Here is a 21,857-nt window from a genome sequence, read left to right on the forward strand (position 1 = left end):
CGCCATCAAGGGGCGTGTTCAGAGCTGGACTGCTGCAGAATTGGATCCCAGATAGGTTTTTTTTCCCCCTTACAGATCACTATGGAGGAAAGTCCCGAGGATGAGCTATATCTGCTGACATTATCTCTGTGCTCACTGTATATTTACCGTAATCTTTTGGTTCCAGTTCCAGTCTCACCCACAGACAGAGCATCCCCTTTTGACCTGGCTCTTAGATACAGACTCTACATTTTTATTGTTCCCCGACTGTGTACTGATTAAATACGGGGGGGAGGGGAGAGGGTTGATGAACGTGTGTGACAATTTAGTGCTCTTGCAAGGTGCTGAACTGAGCTCTTCTCTTTATCCCAGAACAGGTACAGCAATAAGCAGTGCCCTGAGATTGACTTGCCATGACCAACTCCAGGGTTAAGAGGGTAAGTCAGTCTCCTTTTCCTTTCCATCCATGGTCTCTCTGCTGAGAATTCTAGCTGGAGCATTTCATGTGAGGATGGTTTCTGTGGTATGGAAATTGTGCCATCCTTTTACATGCCATTGGTAAATAACTTTTGTGCAGGACTCGAGCTGCCGATCTGCGGTTGAAATAGGTATTTTTATTGCCTTCAGGGCGTAGTACCTGCAGTGGGGATCCCATGTGCAGATGAAGGGGATTGGCTTACCTTTGTTTTGGTGCTGCTAGTAGACAACTGGTAAAACAATGTGCATGTTTTGTTCCCTCTCTTGAGAGTGAATTCTGTGCCCAGAGTGGGTCAGCCATCCCAGTGGATTGAGGGCTAAATTCAGATGCCTTTATTCATGCTAATTAGCACCGTACTCCACCAAGAGTCCTACTGAGGCCAATGGTGGAATCAGGTAGTAGTCAGTGTCATCAGAATCTAGCCCTATGGCTGAATGTTGAAGTTGTAGCTGGACAGAAAACAACCTTTCTATATAAAATACAGTTCCCCTTGCTCAGAAACACCCAGTCACTGGGTACTAACTAGCAAAAAAGCCATTAGTTTGATTTGAATGGTAGCAGTGTATGTATATTTTGTGAAAGGCCGCTCAACCCTTGAACTATATCTGTGCATGTAAAGTTGGTTCTGCATGTGCTGGATAGGGAGCTCCGGAGGTGGAGGATGCAGAGAACAGATAGAGAGCTGGCAGTAACGGTGCGGGGCTTCCCCCTACACACTGCTCAGGTTCTGACTGCTGGGACTGACTCGCCATTTGAGAGGCCAGTTCAATCTCCCTGGTTAAAACACAGGGCAAGGGAGACAGGAGAGCTGGGTTCTGTTCCTGGCTGTGCCACTGACTCAGTGTGGGGATTGAGGCAAGTTTCCTCTTAGCGACTGGCTAAGGTAGTAGTACTTCCCTGCGCTACAGAAGGATTGTGAGGATCAATGTTGGTAAAGCACTTTGAGATCTTTGGATGAAAGTGTCTGCAAGGGCACTTTGCCTAGGGGAGATGGATGAAAGCAACAAGGGGACCACTGGGTTGGGTGACTGAACCCCCTGCCTTCCCCATGGGCCCCTTACCCTATCTCCTTTGGGGGAAGGGCTGACAGAAGTAATGCAAGCTGCCCTTTGCAGGGTTTCATGGGCCTCTGAATGCTCTCCTATGGGAATTTCCATGGGAGGGTACCGTTGAGACACAATTCGTTATCAGCACTTCTTTATTAATACATATCAGGCATCGGCACTTCATTAGCGCTACACACTGGGACAGGCAATTGGCACTTGTTAGTTAGCCCAAGCAGGGATCCCATTATTCCCTGACGGGTGGAGTATGGCAGCAGTGACAGGGCAAGCAGACATACTCGGGGCCCAATCTTGAGACACCACTGCCCCTTACTGACTTCAGGCTCCGCTCCCCTCCGGAATCAGGCTAGTTGGCTGTAACAATTTAACGCCAAACATTGGAATGAAAGAAAAGCATTTCCGGCTCACTTCTTTAGGGTTTTCTGTCCCCATGGCAGTTATTTGAAGGGCTCCTCTCTCAACGCACACGGGTATAGATGGACTCCTAAAATATACAGCCAATTATACTAGTAAAATATGTTAGATTTTATTCTGGTGCAAGTTACATGGTGGGGGCTGGGGAAGAAAAAGGAATGAACTCTGGAAGGAAACCCATAGCAACTGAAATATAAGTGTGAGGATTAGAAGTCCCCATAAATATACCTGACTTTGCCATCTCTGTTAATTAAATGCAAGTCATGAAATGGGCACAGAGTACGTCAATGACAAGGCGCGCAGCTTTCAGAGATGGAAAGGAGAAGCAAGTCGGGGGGACCTGGTTCCGTGACCCAGGGCTGAGATGCAGAGTGCAGCAGGGAGGGTTACAGCCAGGTGGGGAATTCAGTGTGAGCCCCTCCCAGCAGGGAACAGGGGACTCTGCAATTAGTTATTAATCCCTCCTGTTTCATTCTCTCTCTCCTCTTCCTGGGTTTAATTAACTGTCATGCCTTACTTCTCTGCTGCTTCCCCCCCTTGTTCCACTGAGGTTGTAAGAGAGCAAGTGTTGATGCAAAGGCCCTGCTGTAAGAGGAAATGGGACAGGGAAAATAGCCCTGAAGCAGCACTCTGCTCCCAAGAACTGTGGCTTTCTCTGGGCCCTATGCCACGATTCACTCCCCCTCTGAGGATAGTGCCACAGGACTCAGCTCCCATGAGCTCTGGTGCCTATTCCCTTCAAGATGTCCAACCAGGACTTAGCTCCAGTTGGTGTGGGTGGTCGTTTTCCTCCCAGGTTTGTGGGGCCCAGAGGGCCCATGTCTTGGAGCCCATGATGAAGCACTGTGTTAATTGCATCCTCCTGTAAATAGCTGCCTCATTTTCTCTCTCTCCTGCTTCCTCAAGCACTTTCCATTCCTGTCTCTGATTTTCCTTTGGTAATCTCCCTGGCATGTACTTCATCAGTACTCCTGTGGGGCTTCTGTACATAGGATATAAAGCCCACAGTTCAGCACTATCCATCTAATATCATCTGGCTGGTTTTAATCACAGCATTTTCCATTTAATTGGGAAGGCAGGCACACTTTGCATATTAATACAGCATAGCCTGTACCTCCTAAACTTTAAAAGCAAAGGGTGCCTGGGATGGGCTGTACAGTAACTTATCAGCCGCAGGACAACCCATGTGACACAGTCTCAGTTGGGCTGATTTCCCTCCTCCTGATTCCAGAAATGATAAACAGTGTTTGCGTGCCCCCTTACTCCCATAATCTGTGCGGTCACGTCTCTGTCCATGTCCATTGTTTCCTTTGGATCATAACAGGCAGGTCTTGTTGCCTGTTCCGGACAGACAGACAGACAGCAAGATATCATTCTCCCTTTAAATCTAGTGGCTGTGTAGAGCCTTTTCCTTCTGTACACAGTCTCTCAGTCCCATGAAAAATCCATTCTCTCTCTTTTCCTCAGAGTTTCATATCGTTGCCCCTCTGAGTACCTTCCATGTAAAATCAATAACCATAGCTAAGTCCCTAGCGGACTTCATGGCTCTTCTCCCCTGGGGTCAAAACTTAGGGTCAAAACTCTGCTTGTTGTAGAGGTTTTTTTGTTTGTTTGTTTGTTTGTGTGGGTGAGGGGAAGCCTTGGTAGGGGTAGACAGTGGTGTCAGTGTTGTGAATGCCGTTCATGTGGGGAAAAAGACTTTTTTAAAGAGGATGAATATACCCTGTACAAAGACCTTCCAATGGCTTGGCTGCCAGGAAATAACTTCCAGGCAGCAATCTAACCCTACCCACCCGTAGACGCCTCCTGCCTGTGCGTGGGCCTTGCTTTGCACATGACTTTCTGGTTGAGAGTTATTGTGCGGCTGGTTTATTATTGGCATTACAAAAGCAACCACAGTGTGTGTTAGGTACTGTCCAGAGAGAGTGAGAAGGAACAGGCCCTGCCCCAAAGAGCGTATAGTGCTTTGAGATGGGCCCAGGTCACAGAGTTCAGATCCTGACCTGTGTCCCAGCTTCTCTGAAGTTCAGGGAGTTTGGCTCGAAGGGTCCCAGGTCAGCCCAGCTTGAAAGGAGCCTGAATGGCTGAGTGTGGATTGGGATCAGAACATTTCCAATACCCAGTGGAGTTCAGTTCCAGAGCCTTGCCCATCCCTGCATATAAGTCTTTCTATGGTACTTATATTGCCCTCATTGCTGTAGTATCCGAGTGTAAAAAGAACAGGAGGACTTGTGGCACCTTAGAGACTGACCAATTTATTTGAGCATAAGCTTTCGTGAGCTACAGCTCACTTCATCGGATGCATTCAGTGTATCTGTAGTATCTGCTGTAGTATCTTTAATGTATTTATCCTCACAACACCCTGGTGAGGCAGGGCAGGGCTGTGCTATTATCTCCATGTTACCATTGGAGAACTGAGGCATAGGGAGGGGAAGATGGTGGCAGAGCAAGAAATTGAGCCTGGATCTCCCAGGTTCGAGGCCAAGGCCTTAACCACTGGACCATCCTTCCTCTCGAACTGGCTCCTTGAGGCTCCCATTAGACATGTTCCTAGAGAGAGAGGTGAGAGAAGAGGAAGTAGCATTAGATTGGAAACTCTCTGGGGCAGGGATTTTATCTTCCCACATGTCTCTGAGGCCTTTAGCACATGTAAATAATAACAGCTAGGTAACCCTTTCACTCCTGGTTCCCCCTTTCACCTGCTGTGCTTCTTGCCCGCGTCCCTGCTATTAAAATTGATGGAGTGACAGGATGCACCTGGGGCATGCAGCAGCAGAGCAGGTGCGCCTCACCCGGACAAACCGGGAAGGTTCAGCAGCTGTCAAACAGTGAATTCGATGTCTATAGCTTGGCTCCCAGCTACATGAAAGCACAGGGTTGCAGGGTATGGGAGGGGCCCAGAGGTGGTACTGTCCGCCTGGAGGGTGGAGGCAAAGCATCACAGGTAGCTCTGTAGCAGTCAGTGTGATCAGCGGATCTAGGAGTGAGGTTGACAAGGTCCAGCCCTTGGCACTTCGCTGGCATTCAGTGCCTCATCCGTGAGGGGGAAGGATTGTTTAAAGGTGGTAAATTGGTGAACAAGGCCTTGTGTTGCTCAGTCTTGGCTTGTCAGGGGGAAGGCCATAGCAGTTCGCAGCAGGGCCCTCTTGGCTCCTGGCCCTGCTGTGCTGATAAAGTCACGTGGAGACCCTGGGGTTCAGTAACCACTGGTGCCATTTATTTACAGGCTGTGCTCCCGCCACCTTTTCACCATACACAGTGTGGGTTCTCGTATCTGCACCCAAGACACTGCGTCACTCTGCTTCCACTCCCTCGCTCCTTCCCCTGGCTTCCTTCATCCCAGCCTCTTATATAGCCCCAGGTTAATTGGGCGGGCAGCCCTCTCCCATTCCCCAACTAGTGCAGGTTTTCTCTAGCCAGTTCTAATTTACTTCCCTTGAACGGAGCTGGCGAGACAGAGGGCTGAGTCAGCTGTTCTTGCCCAGCACCCTGTCACACAGACCCAGAGAAACCCTTTGGGGTAGACAGAGCAATGCTCACAAAGTTAGTTTCCTAGGACCACAGGATAACGCGGACAGAGACACAGAGAAGAGCAGATGAATTGGACTGGATTATAGCTCGTATCTACTGACCAGGTGATGTGATGCCTTCATAGTCCTGGAATATCCTAGTGTCCCAGCCAGTCTTGTCCTTGTATGAATATAATCAACAGCTTGACCGAGCTCTCTTCACCCAAGAGACTACCAGCAGCATCCATAAAGGCTGCCTCCTGCATCAGTGTGACCTTGGTATCTAGCTCTGCCAGTGCTGGACCTTGGTGTGCCATGCCACCTCCCCCTTGCAATGCTACCCAGGTTAACTCGCAGCAGCACCTGGGGCGCTGCACATCCTGGTCTCATGTGAACTGGTGCACTCTGGGAACTGTAGCTTGTTTAGGCTCCACTGTGTACCAAAGGGTCAGTACATGCAGGTGGGTCCCCAGTTTAACTTGCAGGGGAAGGAGAGATCTGTGGTGGGTGCGGGAGGAAGTGTAGCTCTTTGAGGACATGAAACTGTGGAGGGGTTTGGGGGAGGGGTCAGAAGAGAAGAGGAAGTTCCTAAGTAGTAGGTGGTCGCTGGCTGATCCCCCCACCACACCCCATTGCACTCACTCCTACCTGCCAAAACTCTACCTCCAGTTCCAACCTACCCTCACCCACCCAAGCCCTCCCACATATCCTCTTTGACTAAAGGTCTCTCAGTTTGTTGGGACTACCTCATCTACTGCTCTGAGGCTGTTTGTGTTCACTTTGCCACAGTGCTTCAGTAGGAGTGGGCCTGGGCAGAGGGGGTGTGGGAGGTGGAGAAAATAAACCCCTAGCATGGTAAAAGTGAAATCTGTTCCGAGAGAAGCGTACATGTCAGCCTCCAAGCTCAGCTTGCCAAGTTGAAGCACTTGCTGTCAGTTTCAGAGTCTGTAGATGAAGCTTTGAAACAATCTGCAAGCCAGTGGCCAGACAGAAAGATGGGGACTTAGAATACTGACCTGGATGATCAGAGGAAATGAATTAGCTGTCCTCTGGGAGTCGTTTGTGCATGTTACAATCCACCTCCACCCTACTGCAGTTTGTCATAGCTGTTGCTTTGCATGTGGGGGCCCAGGACCAAGAATAACAGAGTGTGCTACAGGTCAGGATTGAGGGTCATTTCAAGAGTCTGGGACTGAAATAGAAGAGGGGGCTCTGAGGTGCATTGGCAGAGCCGTGTGTGGTGAGCATGTCTGTCACTAGCCAGCACAGTAACTCGCTCGCTTCTGTGAGCACTAAAAATGATATACAAGAATAGTTTTAAACAAAGAAAGGAGAAGACGAGAAAGAACCTCTTTGGGACACTCTAGCTGCACGAGCTGGATCTAACCTGGGGCTTGGAGTCCCCATTTAATGAAATGGGCTATTGATCTCGCTGATTGCTCGGCTCTGACAAAACCAGCTGCACTTCACAGAAGTCTGTGACCTGTCCTCTATATAAATAGCTGCACTTCCATCATTTCCAAAGCCTGGTTATCTCTAGGCTGGGTTGGTATCTATGCCCTGATTGCTGTGACCTGTTTGGTGGTATCACTTCCTGCACTCTCCACCTACCATTATTAGTTTTTGCTTGAAGGCCTAATTGTGTTAATCTATCTATTGGTTCGGTTCTATTCTGTTCTATTCAGCTGCTGGTTTGTACAGTTCGATAGTTTGCAGTTACTCGTATTCACTTTTTATGACCTCCTGGGATTTACAACGCGAATTCTATTTCTTTTTATGGGCAGAAGGAATTAAACAATGTTTTAATTATGAAAATATTTTATAATGATTTTGAAATCAAGGAAGGGAGAGAATTTAGTAGAGCCAGGTATAGCACGGGGCAAGTGCCTTCCTTGTTGATCACTAATGTCTTCAGTCGTGACCTGTAGTGGCCCCTAAAACCCATAAGTGTGGTCATCTTTTGAGCAGACATCACCAGTCATGCACAGTTTGGGGAAGCTGATAACGATCCATTAGGGACTAATCAGAGATTCACTTTCACCTGCGATTTGAACCCAACTCTCTGGGTAAGAGGCAAGTGTGTTAGCTGAATGCAACACCTACAGCTCCTGTTCTAGGGCTGGACCAACAGGAAGAAGTGACAGCCAACAGAACTGTATTCAACAGTTGGACCAACAGCGCAGTATCCAATACCAGTTTGACCAGCTCCAGATAGATAGATAGAGTAGTAGATAGATATAGATACCATAGAAGCTGAAAGCCCATGAAGTTTCAGGAGTTCTCTGAGTGGTGGTGGATGGTCTGACCATTGAGTTTAGATGCTGGGTATCCCAGGGGCAGGCAGGTGAGCCTGGTCCTCCTGTTCTGTTTTCCAAGAGGTATATTTGTATCTTACTGTGTGTGCAATAAAATAGTCCTCAGGGTTATTCTAGAGCAGTCGTTCTCAACCTATTTACCATTGCGGACCGCACATGCCGCTGTCTATATGTTATGTGAGTCGCATCCACACAATATATATACCATCTGTATCGCCCCAAGGATGTCACATGGGCCATGCTGATTGGGTTGCAAGCAGCCCGTGGGCCGTGGGTGGGGAACCACTGCTCTAGAGGATAGATAACAAGCTAATAGGAAGTAAAATGTTTAAAAACTCCTAAATAACTTTGATGATGTTCCTCCTTATAAATTCCAGAGGTAGCTGTTTCTCAGGGAATAAGTCTGCACTAATGGTGTGGCTGCAACCCAGGGTTTGCTGGGCTAGAAATCTGGAGCTTTCATCTGAAGCTTGTGGGCCTGATTCCCAATACCTGTGGGGGAGAGAGTTGGCCATATATTTGTCACCAGCAGCAGGCGGAATGTACACACACCATGTCTTCAACACTGAAAAGCATCTGTTTGATGCATCACAGTGGAAACAAGAGAATAATGTTCCTGGCACTCAACACCAAGCAGGAATACAGAGTGGAGGATGAATCTAAACAGCAGCTGCTTTCTTTAGGGGCTCTGGTTTGCACTGCCTCTTTCAGAGAGCTCGTAGGTTTTTGGACTGTGTGACCTAATGAACGTTGACCCATGGTGGTGAGCTTTAGAGGGGCCTCAGATGAATATTATTCATAGGGATCCTGTGTACATTCACTGTGTTCAGATTGCATAAATATTGGGGAGAAAGTTCCATGTGGCAGATGGAGCAGGGAACAGGGTGTCAGGACTCCTGGGTTCTACTCCCATCTCTGCCACTGTCTAGCTGTACGGCCTTAGGCAATTCACTCTTCCTCATGTTATCAGTCTGTGAGACGGGGATAATCATACTTCTCGTCCTCCATCACAGGGGTGTTTTAAGGTTTTAATTAACTTACGCTTACACGGAAGTGAGAACGCTTCGCAGGAAAGTTGCTTTAGGAGTTATTATTATTTGTATTATCGTAGTGCCTAGAAGTGTAAAGTTTATTATTTTTAAGGTGGGGAGGGAAATGAAGGAGGAGAGGCTGAGGGATCTGGGCTTGTTTAGTCTGCAGAAGAGAAGAGTGAGGGGGGATTTGGTAGCAGCCTTCAACTACCTGAAGGGGCGTTCCAAAGAGGCTGGAGCTCAGCTGTTCTCAGTGGTGGCAGATGACAGAACAAGGAGCAATGGTCTCAAGCTGCAGTGGGGGAGGTCTAGGTTGGATATTAGGAAACACTATTTCACTAGGAGGATGGTGAAGCACTGGAATGGGTTACCAAGGGAGGTGGTAGAATCTCCACCCTTAGAGGTTTTTAAGGCCCGGCTTGACAAAGCCTTGGCTGGGATGATTTAGTTGTTGTTGGCCCTGCTTTGAGCAGGGGGTTGGACTAGATGACCTCCTGAGGTCTCTTCCAACCCTCATTTTCTATGATTATAAGATACATTATTGAGGTTCTCCAGCTAAACAATTCGGCTCACGAGGGGCCATGGAATGTCTCACTCCTGGGCTCCTCTGACAGACCAGAAGCGGGTCCAAGTGTTCAGAGTCACTAACGGTCGGTGAGACTGTTGTTTTTAGAACAGGCTGTGATGCTGTGAGGCTTTTCTCTAGCTGCTGCTGCTTGAAAGAAGCCAACATGCATATGCCACGAATGAGCTCTCATGCTTTTGGAAGTTCAACGCTGGAAGAGGGCGTGTTAAAGGCAAAATAGCCAGGATCGTTGGCATTTGGTCTGTTATGGGCTCCGCTGGTGCTCTTTACCAACACCAGGAATCAAGTGTCTTCTCCTTTATTGAGAGTTTCTGGTTGGACCTTGAAGAACATGTTTCCTAGGCGTCCTTAATGCTTTGCCACATGACAATGTTGGAGTTGTATAAATACTGTGCAGATGTGCGGGGGAAAGGCTACATATGGGGAGCCTGTGAGGATCAGGTTGCTAGAGCACTTCTGTATGTGGCACCCCCTTTCCTAATCATGCATAAGCGCTCTGTTATTCACTGCAGCCCTATATCTATTTTTTAAAATTTTTATTATCCTGGCAGGAGAGTTGCTTCATTAGGGGAGCGGAGCTCCTGACTAGAACGGGGAACGGCAACAACAAAAGGATATAACTATATAAAGTTATGTCAAAAAACCTTCACAAGAAAAACGGCTGATGTTGGAAACAGCATGCATTAAAAATTCAGAACAGGTTGGGAGAGGGGTAGGAATGGAGAGACAGAGAAACAAATACATACAGAGGCATAAAGAATAAAACACTGATTGGTTTTATTTCTCTTAATAATAATTTAAAAATATGTTTTCCCTTGGATTTCAGTGTAGGTTATCAGGGATTTAAATATCCACTTGGTAAATGGATGGTCTATCCCACCCCACTACCCACTGGGTGGGGGACCTGACCCTACTACCAACTACTCAGTAATTGGGAAATTTGACCCTTCTTGCTACTGAACTGTAATTGGGTAGCTTAGGCCAGGAGTCATTTTGTACCTTGACCTCTCCTGCGACTCATGCACAATGAGGTCATTCCAGCTCATGCAGCTAAGCAGGTAAACTGTTGATCAAGCTACCCATAGGTTATTCGGTAACCACACTGCTCATGGAGAATCAGATGAGCCAACCATCTGCCAATCGGTGAAGTAGCACCTCGATTTTTACGAACACAAATTGTACCAATGGCCAGTTATACGAGCCATTATTCCCAGTGGGAGAAAAAAATAATGTAAGGAAAGTGATGTTGATGAAGAACAAGTTGGCATCCTGTCTCACGGCAATGCCTTCAGTGCTTTGGAGAGTACTTTGCAGTGGTTTGAAGGACAGGAAGAAAGTGAGGTGGTGTACTGTACTGCAGCTTATATGCTGTATCTACTGAAATTTTGAACTTTTTGATTTTTACAGTCTCCTCAATCTCCAATTAGTTTATAAAATAGAGTCTGGTACTTGGCAGTCTGCAAGCAATCTGGGTACAGTTAGAGTCAGATCTCTAGCTGTTCGGAGTGGTGTGGGAGGGGTGGGATAGGACAACTGTATTGGAAGAGGTGCTCTGCACAGCACTCATGACTTCTGGCAGGATGAGTTTGCCATTTTAGCCAGATCTCTGCTCCGAGTTGGGGTTGCAGGGTCCTTCTGGATGGTCTCTTACATATATTTGTTTCCTCATTTAAATGTCTGTAATCAACAAATGCCTCCATACACCATATAACAGAGGCATAATGCTCTGGGTCCAGTCCCCAGAGGGTGGCTGTCCTAAAGCCTGACACTGCAGTTAGTGCTAATTGACCCCTTTGACCTTGTTAGAGAGGCTAAGGTCTGGGTGGTCCCTTCTCACGCTAGAGCAGGTCTGTCCAAGTTAGGGATGGTGCACGATGCCAGGGCAGTGCTGGGGAAAGGTTTTTCTGCTGCTACCTGAATAGCACCTGGTCAGTGGACAGAAAGAAACTTTCGGTCACCAGTGCCATCAACCTGATACATTTCACCTGCACTAAAGTCGCATTAAAAATGCAATAAAAACACGACAAACCCACAGATGCACAAGGGCATGCTGAGATGCCTCCTGTGTGGAGAGAGAGCCATGATCACAACCTGTCATGGTGCTGTATTTACCTGCTCACAGGGTGGGCAGACAGATGCCTCTGGGCTGTGGCACAGTGTCTTGGTAGCATGGGAGCCTGGCCTCGTCGCTCATCTCTTATGGCAGCTGTTCTCCTACGTTTTACAAGGCTTGTTTGTGCTTTTGTAATTATAGACTTGGATAGACTTTTTGCCAAACCAGTTCTCCCCCTTTCCCGCTCTGGTTCCAAGTGCAGTTTAAAAACAAAAGGAGAGGGTACAAATGATACAAGTTCCAAGTGATAAAGTGAGGGGGAAACCAAGCTCTCTCTTCCCAGGTAGTAGATCATCAGCATAGCCCTCTCCCACACTCAGACAGCTCCAGATTAAAAAGGGTCCCCAGAACCAAGGAGATAAAAAGCGGAATCTGCTCCTTTAACACTTTGAGCTTTATTGCATTAGAAGTAGTAGTAGCAGAGCTATGTTTAATAAATCCTGGGATCTGGAGAGTGCATCAAACTCTGCATGCTATTAAAACTAAGTGCCTAACGCTACTGCCCTTCTATTGATCTATTTATCCATCTGTCTGTCTCTGACTTTTTTGTATCACACCAACAGGGTACTAAGTCCTTTATACTGCAGGAAAATCAGATCTCTGCCCCTCACGGTCTAAAGTCTTTTTCTCTCCCCTTCCCTCCACATATCTAGCCATCCACCCATCCCTGTAGATACAAACAGATATCCCCATCTTTTATATATGTTTAGTGTATGTGTGGAGGGGTGTCGTGCTGGACACACAATTTGGTTTCTCCCTTTTTGTTTCCTTAATGTGACCACAGCACATGCCATGGGATTTTTCTCTCCTCTCTCTTGCCTCTGTTTGTCAACTTTCCCTTCTGAGCTACACAGGAATGGAAAATTATAGATGCCCAGGTAACAGCATTCGATGTTCCCCTTTTTTGCAAGTGCACTGAAATCCTAATGGAATGGGGTGACTGGAGAACTTGTGCAGCCCCTAGGGTAAATCTGTGGAGTCAGTTTTTACCCTGACAGTAAAGCCGTGTAGCCACTAGTGTGTTATAGGCTCAGTGGCCCCTCATAGCATGATCTCTAGACGGAATCAGTTTTTATTGCTCGTCCTGCAATGGCCTCTTCAAGGGAAGCAGTGGCCAGGGTAGGGGTTGGGAGTTATTTAGAGGTGCTGCTGGAAAGGATTCGTTGTGTATTGTGGTCAGCTTAACACCTGTTCCATTAACTGTTTACATCAGTGCTACTCAAAGTGGTGGTCCGTGGACCAGTGCCAGTCCGCAAGCCATTGGCTGCCGGTCCGTGCGCACACTGGGGAAAAAAGTGCTGGTCCCCACATCAGAGAGCTTGAGAAGCACTGGTGTACATGCTATAATGCAACACAAACTAAAGGGGAAGGCTTTATGTACAGCCAGACACAGGAGCTGTGGGAGTCCGGTATTTTTAAACTCCCACTGCAGTATCAGTTCATGATGCCTGGGTAGTATAATACCTGTACGTATTTATTCACTGTCTTTCTACGCTGCAACCGGGGGCAGGGGTGTATGGCAGGGTGGAGCAGTGGAGTCAAAATATTGACTGCAAAAATTGGGGGGGGGGCAGGAAATCTACTTTGAAGTATAGCAACAACCTGCTCCTCTTTGCATGTGTGTGTATGCACTCTCTCTCTACACACACACACAATTCCTCTCTTAATATTAGTTCACCTTACCATTATTTTATTATGATTTATACCTCTGCCCCCAAAAGTTCTTCCACAAGGTATTGCATGACAGCAAGACAGGTGTCAGGACACAAGCCAAGAGACACGGCTTTCTGCCCAAGCACCAGTTTGAACTTCTTCTTTTTCTTAAGCCCCTAGGGAGCCCCATTTACTGGCTTCAGAAATGGGGGTGGAGGGTCTGGATTTGCTCACAGCAGCCCTGACTCACCCAAGTAAGTCTTGGGGTCCAGTTCTTTTGCTGCAGGGTATCTGAGGAGCTGGCAGCGGAGTCAATGGGAGTTACTTATCTCCTGCCGTGGGAGAACAGGGCTGGTATATTTCTTCCCTCTCCTGTTTGTTCTTCTGTATCTAGCCTGATCTCGCCTCTTACAAGAGATTTATTTAGTGATTGCACTTAAAGCCGGGCTACTCCTCCTCCTGGAGGGGAAGCACCTTTTGTTCGGGTTCTGCTCTTAAAACAACTCAACATTCAGGCTGGAATATTTTTTTTATTGCAAATAATGTGTCATTTTTCATAGATCAAAACATCATGGGGAAGGGCAGCATCACATTTGGGGAACATGGGTTTCAATGCCCAGCATCAATCGAACGATGCGTTTTCAGTTGCTTGTAATGTTTCTGTCTGTACCTGAAGGGAGAAATGACGAATTTCCACTCACTTTTTGTCATGTTGGAGCTTTGGTTTGTTAACTGTGCTGCTTTGTCTGGGAAACTTGCAGGGGTGAAGGGTCAGCTCCTTCTACTCCACAGTCCTTGAAGTTTTCTCTTCTCCCTAGTTTCTCAGTGCCTTAGTTCCCCAAACCAGGCAGCTGAAAGAAGGAACCTGCCCTGCAGGCTAGGGTGGGATTTTCAAAGGTGCTTTAGGAAAAATGTGTATTTTTAAAATGTGGGAGTAAACACATTAAAATGATAATTTAGGGGTTTTCCTCAACCTGCTAACACATGTTAAAACTACAACTGCCTTCTCTATCCTAAGATTTCAACATGCACAAAAATATATCTGTTTTCCTCGTGTGGACATAGCATGAGGTATTTTTCAAAATCCTAACTCCCATGAGCAGGGCACCTAACTCCCTTAGATTGCTTTGAAAACCCCAGTCTAGATCACTGCCAGCTGTGGAAAGAAGAGGAGAAAGACGATCTAAGAACATAGGAGAAAGTGAACCCTCGCCTCCCCTGAGAAAACGGCATTGTTTCTTTTGGGAGAGTCTGGCCCACTTTCCCCTAAGCTTGTCCCTTTTTACCCAGTCCACTTAGTGATCTGGTCTGCCAGCTCAGCCTGAGAAAGCCCACCAGCTGTCCCTGGTCACAGCTGTCACCCACCTGCCTCTGGCACTCCCTCATCCCTGCCTTACTGCTCTGTTGCAGCTATCTCTAGGGCTTTTCTCTGCCTGTGTGCAGTACTGGCAGAAAGTATGGATTTCCCAGAGCTGTGACGTTTTTCATGGCAAAAAAGGGTAATTTTTCCTAAAAATAACTTCTCCACCTCCCCCTTTACTGGACATGATTTAAGTGATCCTGGTGTAGGCAGTGAGGAATAAATTGGGTTGGGTGTTTTTCCCTGAGCAACATGGAGTCAGGGGAAGGCTATGAGCATTACATTGGGATTGAGGACCTGGCAAGGAATGGGGTGAAATGCTGCCTTATGTGGGGAAACTGTATCGTGGGGGCTTGCATTTTGCAGGGATGATGCATCATACCATGTTGCACTCATAACAGGCGGGATGACCAAAGAGGTACGTGATGTTGGCCAGCCCACTGCAGCAGGAAACTAAGGTGGCAGTTGTAGCCAGGCTTAATAAAAACCTTAAAATATAAACAGCTTGCCTGTGCAGTGGGGCAAAAGGTACCTCTCCTGGGCACGTGCTGTGGGAAAGGGGGCAGGGCAGGGCAGGGCATCCAGTGCCCCATGCTCCATTTGGTTATGTCGATCAGTCAGAACTTTATAAAGCTGCATGGGCCCAATACTGCTCCCTTTTTAGCCAAGGCAAAGCTCCCATAGACTAATGTGAAGGATCAGGCCCTGCGTGGGCAAGTAGGTATGCAACTGAGCATGGCTTAGGGTGACCCTGTGATGTGTGGGTTGAAGTGTATGAACGTGTGTTGGAGTCGGGGAGCAGCTGATATTCAGTCACAATAAACAGAGACGCCTCTTTCCCCCATCCCTCCGGAGGAGCAGGTCAACCATCTGGCTATTTTATTTATTAAATATCACCAGAGATGGTGCAGCTGCAGGAACGCGCTGCTCTGTCTCCCGACTGATGATTGTTGGAGAAATCAGTCATTTCTGGCAAGCAAAAACTGGATGGTGGGTTAATAGTGCAGGGAAAATACCGGCAGTGGCCAGTGCTCTGAGCCTACCAGACATGACCTCTGGGAATCATAGATTCTGAAGGGGCTGCTGCTTCTCTGTAATGCGATTGCTTCTTTGTAATGGCCTCAACTCTTTCTTTTTTCTTTATCATTATTGACCATGGAGCATCGGCAGAGCTGGAGAATAAATAGTTCCCTGTTGGTTAACAACAGGCTTTCCACCAATTGGAACACAAGCTGCGCTCCATGTTATATTCTTTATAACCAGACTTTATCGCACAGCAGAAAAAGAAAAATCTCTCTCCCCCCCTGGAAAACAGGGAGGAGGGGCTATTTCCATAGTGAGAGTGGGGATAGGGGGTACAGGGTTGGGTAACCACCAAAGGGACACATTTTCCTAAGTGGAGCTTTTTGGAAAATTCTGGCCCCTGTTGTAGGTGCTGAGTATTTGGAAATCTGGCCCTGAGCCCTTTACAAAATTTGTCTCCAAACCCCACTGGTCTGTATCAGGCTCTCAATTTCTTTCTCCAACAAATTACACTTCCGGGGCTGCTGAGATCACTTTGCTGAACTGCTTGCAGTGGATTCCCGAACCTGATATGAGGCTCCTGTAACAGGAGTTACCTAGGCTTGGAAGCATTTGATTTTTATCCATAAATGTCGGTAAAGGTTGATTTCACCGTATAGACACAAAGTGGTGAAAAAATATTTCCATCGACGATCATCTTAATTTACAGATAAAGTAAGAAAAATGCTGCTTCAGAACTTATTAGAGTTTGATTTGAGGATATTTTAGATATTTTGACAATTTGTGTTTTATCAGTGATAAAGCTTTAACTTTTTGAATTTCAACACCTCCTGTCATTAAATAGTTATTGTCTGACCCCTGCATTGTCTCAGCCCTCCCATAACGTCCTACAACTATGAACATTTAAATCCAAATTGAAAAAATGCTTACAAATAAACATTGATATTGTCTGTCAAAATTCTAAAAACAAAAGAAACCGCAACAAACCTTCCCATTCTGCCAAGCATAGAGTTACCCCAGGAGAATTTATCCCTCCTTGGTTTAGCAAGAGCATGACTGAGAAATGCAGTCAAGAAGTGTGGGGGAAATCACACTAAAAAGTGATCTGGGGGAATCCCTGGAAAGGGGGCATTCTGGGGGCTGTGGGAGAAGTAGCGAACTCCCCCGATTCCCTGCTTGTGGGGTTCAAAAAAACCTTGCCAGGTCTAAGCTCTTTCCTTATTTCGCTTCTTGCCTTTTCCCTCCTCTTGTCTCCCTGTTCCTTCTATTCCGCCTTTTTTTTAATCTCTGTTTTCTTCTCTTCCTCACTCACGGTCTCCCCATTTCCTCTCCTTTTTCTGATTTCTGTTTTTCCTTCCCCCTTTTAAAAATTTCTCTCCTACCCTTTTCTCTGCCTTTACGTCCTTTCTCTGGTTGCTCTTTTATCTCTTCCCTCTCCTCCCTAGTCCCCACCCTCCCCAGCCTTCCCTTCCCTTTCCCTATACCCCTATCCACCTGCCCTCTTCCTATTCTCCATCCCCTCCCCGCTCCCCCATCCCTTCCCAACCCCCTCCCCTCCCGCTGCCCCCTGTCCTGGGCTCCTCCTCCATCATCACGATGGTTTTCGCGGGTCAGCTGCTGCCTGTCCAGCCGCCGGGGCGGGGGGCGGCAGCCCCTGCGGGGCGCCCGGCTGCAGGCTTGAGCCTGGCGGCCCTGCCTGGCTCCTGTGCGCCCCAGCGCCAGGGCAGCCTTGTTTGCGCATCCCTCCACCCCGCGGCTGGGGCCGGGGCCGGGGCTGGCTCCAGGCTCCGGGGGGTGGGAGGTGATGATTTTCCAGCGGGTATTTGTCAGGTCAGAGTCTGCACCGCCCGCCGGGCTCCGCGCCTCTCTCCCCGGGTTATTTATTACCTCTCCCCCGGCGGCTGCGCTGCGGCTCCGGGGTCGCTGCCAGCAACCGGCGGAGGCGGGGACCCGGCGCAGGGGGTTTCCAGAGCCACGACGAGGCGCAGGGACAGCCCGGGAAGGTTCAGCCCCAAGCACAGGACAGAAGCCCCCGAGCCCCCAGCCTGCTTCCCCCGCAGCGGCCCCGCTTGCCCGTCACCCCACCCCCCGGGCCACTGCCCCAGCCCTAGGCCCACCCCCAAGCTGCAGCTGGGGCCAGGGGTCTGCAGGCAATTGCAGCCCCTGGTTGGGCTCAGATGGTGATCAGCCCTGGGGGACACAGAACAAAGTTAACCCCCTCTGTTCTGCAGAGACCAGGTGCAATAACATTCCTAGAAAGAAGAAAAGGAGGACTTGTGGCACCTTAGAGACTAACCAATTTATTTGAGCATGAGCTTTCGTGAGCTACAGCTCACTTCATCAGATACATACATCTGATGAAGTGAGCTGTAGCTCACGAAAGCTCATGCTCAAATAAATTGGTTAGTCTCTAAGGTGCCACAAGTACTCCTTTTCTTTTTGCGAATACAGACTAACACGGCTGTTCCTCTGATTCCTAGAAAGATCTATCTATCTATCCCCATCCACCCCCCATCTATCTAACTATCTAACTATCTATCCTGGTATATCGTCCCAGACCTTTTTTCAGAGTAACAGCCGTGTTAGTCTGTATTCGCAAAAAGAAAAGGAGTACTTGTGGCACCTTAGAGACTAACCAATTTATTTGAGCATAAGCTTTCGTGAGCTGTAGCTCACGAAAGCTTATGCTCAAATAAATTGGTTAGTCTCTAAGGTGCCACAAGTACTCCTTTTCTTTATTCCAGACCTTGATTATCTGTGCTGCGCCCTGTTACCCCAAACAGGTTCATATCCTTTTGGCGCCTGTTGCCATCAGAACCCCCTCCATTCTCCAGTGTCACTCAGTGTCCCCCTTGCATGCAGGTACGGGTGTCCTGTGTGACAGCCGTATCCTGGGATATGCATGCAGGGTGCTGTTTGTAAGCGGAGTTAGGCCAGACACACATGGCGACACTGTTAATTGTAGTTTTACTGAATGGTTAGGAGTAAAGTTGAATTTTTTATAAGAATAACGACTGCAGTGCCCAGGCTGACCTTATCTGCAGTTACTGGCTGAGTTATGCTCGTAGGTACCTTTATTCCAAGTGCTTTTCAGGCTTTAGTTGACATTTCAGCTTGTTCATTTCCTGGCATGCAGCTTTCTAGTGTCCCCCTGAGCCTTTGTGTCCCTTGTCAGAAGGGGATGTGAGTGGGGTCCTTTCAGTGGGCATCATCTCTGGGGTTGTGGTATGTCTGCTTTAGATGTTGAGAGCCTGACACTGGAAAGTGGAGGAAAGACCTGATTTATTGGTTAGCTTGTTAGAGGGAAATGCCCCTGTTTTACGGCAAGTTACTACAGCGTACAGGGAAAACACTGTGGTAGTCGCGTAGAGAAACTTGTGTGGGGGATTCATTTTTAGGACTCTTTCTTAGCTGTTGTCCTGGCCTGCCCCTAGAGATCTTGGTGAGTTGTTGAGTGCTGATCGTTCTGGGCAGGGTCAGTACTGAACCCAGTCCAGCAACATATCTGCTTGGGGCCTGATGCATAGCAGACATGCAACTCATAGGCACAGCCCATTCCGACTTTCTGGCACTGGGATTGCAGGCAACTCCCAGCTCATTCTTCCCCTCTGACAGCTTGGGCCTCTGCTATTGCTAGAGGCCTTTGAGACTCAAAACCCAGCCCTGTTCCAGGGTGCGATGGGCACTTCTAAAAAATTGGGAGCTACGGAGTAAATGTCTCCCTCTCAGTCTGGAATTTTCCTTTCTCTCTCCTGCTTAGAGGAGACAAAGTAAATATCGTCTCCCTATTGTTTAGCTGTATTTCTTTCCTGTTGCTGCCTCCTTGTCTGCAGAGCCACTAATGTCCCCAGCGCTCCTGAACCCATTTATTTTCCATCCGCAGCCTGCCTGCAGCAGTGCTAATATGTCTCAAAAGACTTTGCTCCTTGTTAATTACAGTGGGAGAAGCCCTCAAAGCCCCCTGGGGTGTATATGGGCTGGAAATTAAATATGCTGGGGAGTTCTGGGCACCCAAATACGCAGGAGAACTGACACAGGAGAACTGGGGGATTCTGTCTGGAGGCAGAGGGACTGTGATTGCAGGTGAGAAGTCATGGGAAATGGTAAGGAGGGGGATGGTTAGCAGCAGTCAGAGAACAGCTAATTATCCCAGGCTTTTGCTTGTTCTCCTGAGAGCTGGGCAACTTTGTCCTTTGATTTTCATACATTTCATCTTTTGATTGGCTCAGGGTTCCAGGTGTTATCGCAGAAGGTTCTGGGGAAGCTTCTGGAGGAGGTGTTACTGAAGTGGGGTTCCTGGAGGAGTTTTCTGTGAGATGCTAGAGGGGAGTTCAGAGTGCTGTTTCCCCCTCCCAGGCTGTGTGCATGTTCTTCATGTTGCCCTTCAATGCCCTCTCTTCTTTACAAAATACATCCTAAATGTGCTGTCCTTTCTCATACAAGTTCCATGGAGAGCAGAGCTGGGAGCATATTTCCTTCCCATTAAAAAGTGGGGGGGGGTGCACCAAAGTGAATTGAGAATTTGCAATTGTGGGTATTCACACCACAAACCTACCTCTTCCATAGTGCTTTTCTTCGTTAGAGCTCAAAGCAGTGTACAGAGGAAGTCAGTGTCATTTGCCCAGAGTCACTCAGCCAGACAGTGGGAGAGCCAGGCGTAGAATCTAGATCTCTTGAGCCCCAATCCAGTGCTCTGTCAACTACACCACACAAGATAGTTCCCTGTGTGGACACTCTTCTACTAGAAGAACAGTGCCTTTTTCTGGTTTAGTTTATGGTTATGCCGCTTCCAAAGCAATATAAACTAAACTGGGAAAAGGCACTGTTATTCCAGGGTAAGAGTGTCCACACTGAGAGTTTTATGGGTATAACTTTAGCAGAGCAGCATCATTTTGCCAGTAAATTTCCCTGTATAGACAAGCTCTGACTCCTGTGGTATCCCTGGGATGTCATAAATGAAGGCATCAGTTTCACTAAGGAGCCAAGAGTGGAGGAGGGGGTGATTAGCTAACATGGTGGTGAGCCCTGTTCCTTTGTACTCTGTGATCAATCACAGTCTGAAATTAGACTGGCACCTAGACACCATAGTAATGGGCAGTATAGAAACACCATAAATTTGATAGATAGATAGATGTGAAGCATCCGCTACTCCCTAAACAACCCCCTCTCCTTAAGCCCAAATGCACAACTGATTAAAACATCCAGTCACTCTGGCATCGTGAAGCCTCTGACTCCAGAATGAAGAAAAAGTTGCCTTCATCCAGTCACACACATTCTTGTCAATTCTGCTTTGATGCTGACCCTGAGCATTGCACTGAACTGTGTCCTTTCAGGACTGCTGATCCAGAGGAGACCTTGACACGTAGAACCTGCGTAGCACTGAACCAGAGCAGAGAGAGCAGGGGCTGTCTCAGTCCTCGGGATGAGATTTTGTTTGCCTTCCCTTTGAGTTCACTTGAAGAGGCACAATAACAAATGGAAAAAGTACCTGTGAAATCAGAAGAATTGGGGAGAGAATAAAACCAGCAGCAGCTGCCTTTCCCAGGGACTAGAGATGGTCTGAACCAAAAGCCTGATCCGAACCCAAAGCAGAAATTTGGGGTGGGGTCCAAAATACAAAATTGGATCTGGACCCAAATTTTGCAAATGTAATGCACTGAACCAAAACCCTTAATTCAAACACTCCCCCAATTCTGGCAGCATGAGCTCGTCTTTAGGAGGAATGTGACAGCTGGCAAAATTATGAGAAACTTCAGCTCTGGCTGGCAGAGGTGTGGGCAAAGCCAGAGCAGTTCTGGTCTCAGTGATCAGTGGACACTTGTTTTCCATTTTTTAGGCTGAGGCTTGTATTTTTCATATGGGGCTTTTTGGTATGTGTGTGTTTTAATCAATAAAAAACATTTTTGAATGGCCATAAACCTCATTTTTTCTTTTGCATAGTACCACTTGACCTCTATGCACCAGAGACATAAGCCAGGCCTCGTAGCTCATTAGGCCGTGCTTTCCCTTGGCTTTATAAAACCTTTCAGGCTCCTGGAGCCCCTCCGGAGCTCTAGTGCAGGGGTGGGCAGACTGTTTGCGCAGTCAGCAGTTTGAAGTGAGGGCAGAGCTGGATAGTGGGAAGCGCTCGTGTGTGTTTGTATGTGGGGAGCGGGGAGCAGTGGGAATGGAGATAGTAGGGAGTTACTATTGTGATTTTTGTCTACTATCGCAAGCTAAGCAGGATCAGGGCAAGCCTGTACTTGGATAGGAGACCTCCAAAGAACCTCCCTGCTGATGATGATTCAGTAAGTGTCAGTTCTTGGAGAGAGTGCTGAATGCCATAGTGTGTG

General features: G+C 47.8%; 1 protein-coding gene across 1 annotated transcript in view; it reads left to right on the forward strand.

Annotated features, from left to right (window-relative positions):
- The first annotated feature begins 355 nt into the window (after positions 1 to 355).
- The window catches only part of SAMD11 (sterile alpha motif domain containing 11), a 219,521-nt gene continuing 198,019 nt past the window's right edge, over positions 356 to 21,857 (forward strand). Inside the window, exon 1 of the mRNA XM_075121114.1 lies at positions 356 to 416. Coding sequence (XP_074977215.1) covers positions 393 to 416 — 24 coding nt within the window. The 5' untranslated portion in view covers positions 356 to 392. The remainder of the gene's footprint in view (positions 417 to 21,857) is intronic.

Source organism: Caretta caretta, chromosome 18 (assembly GCF_965140235.1).
Source record: "Caretta caretta isolate rCarCar2 chromosome 18, rCarCar1.hap1, whole genome shotgun sequence".
Taxonomy (NCBI): domain Eukaryota; kingdom Metazoa; phylum Chordata; order Testudines; family Cheloniidae; genus Caretta; species Caretta caretta.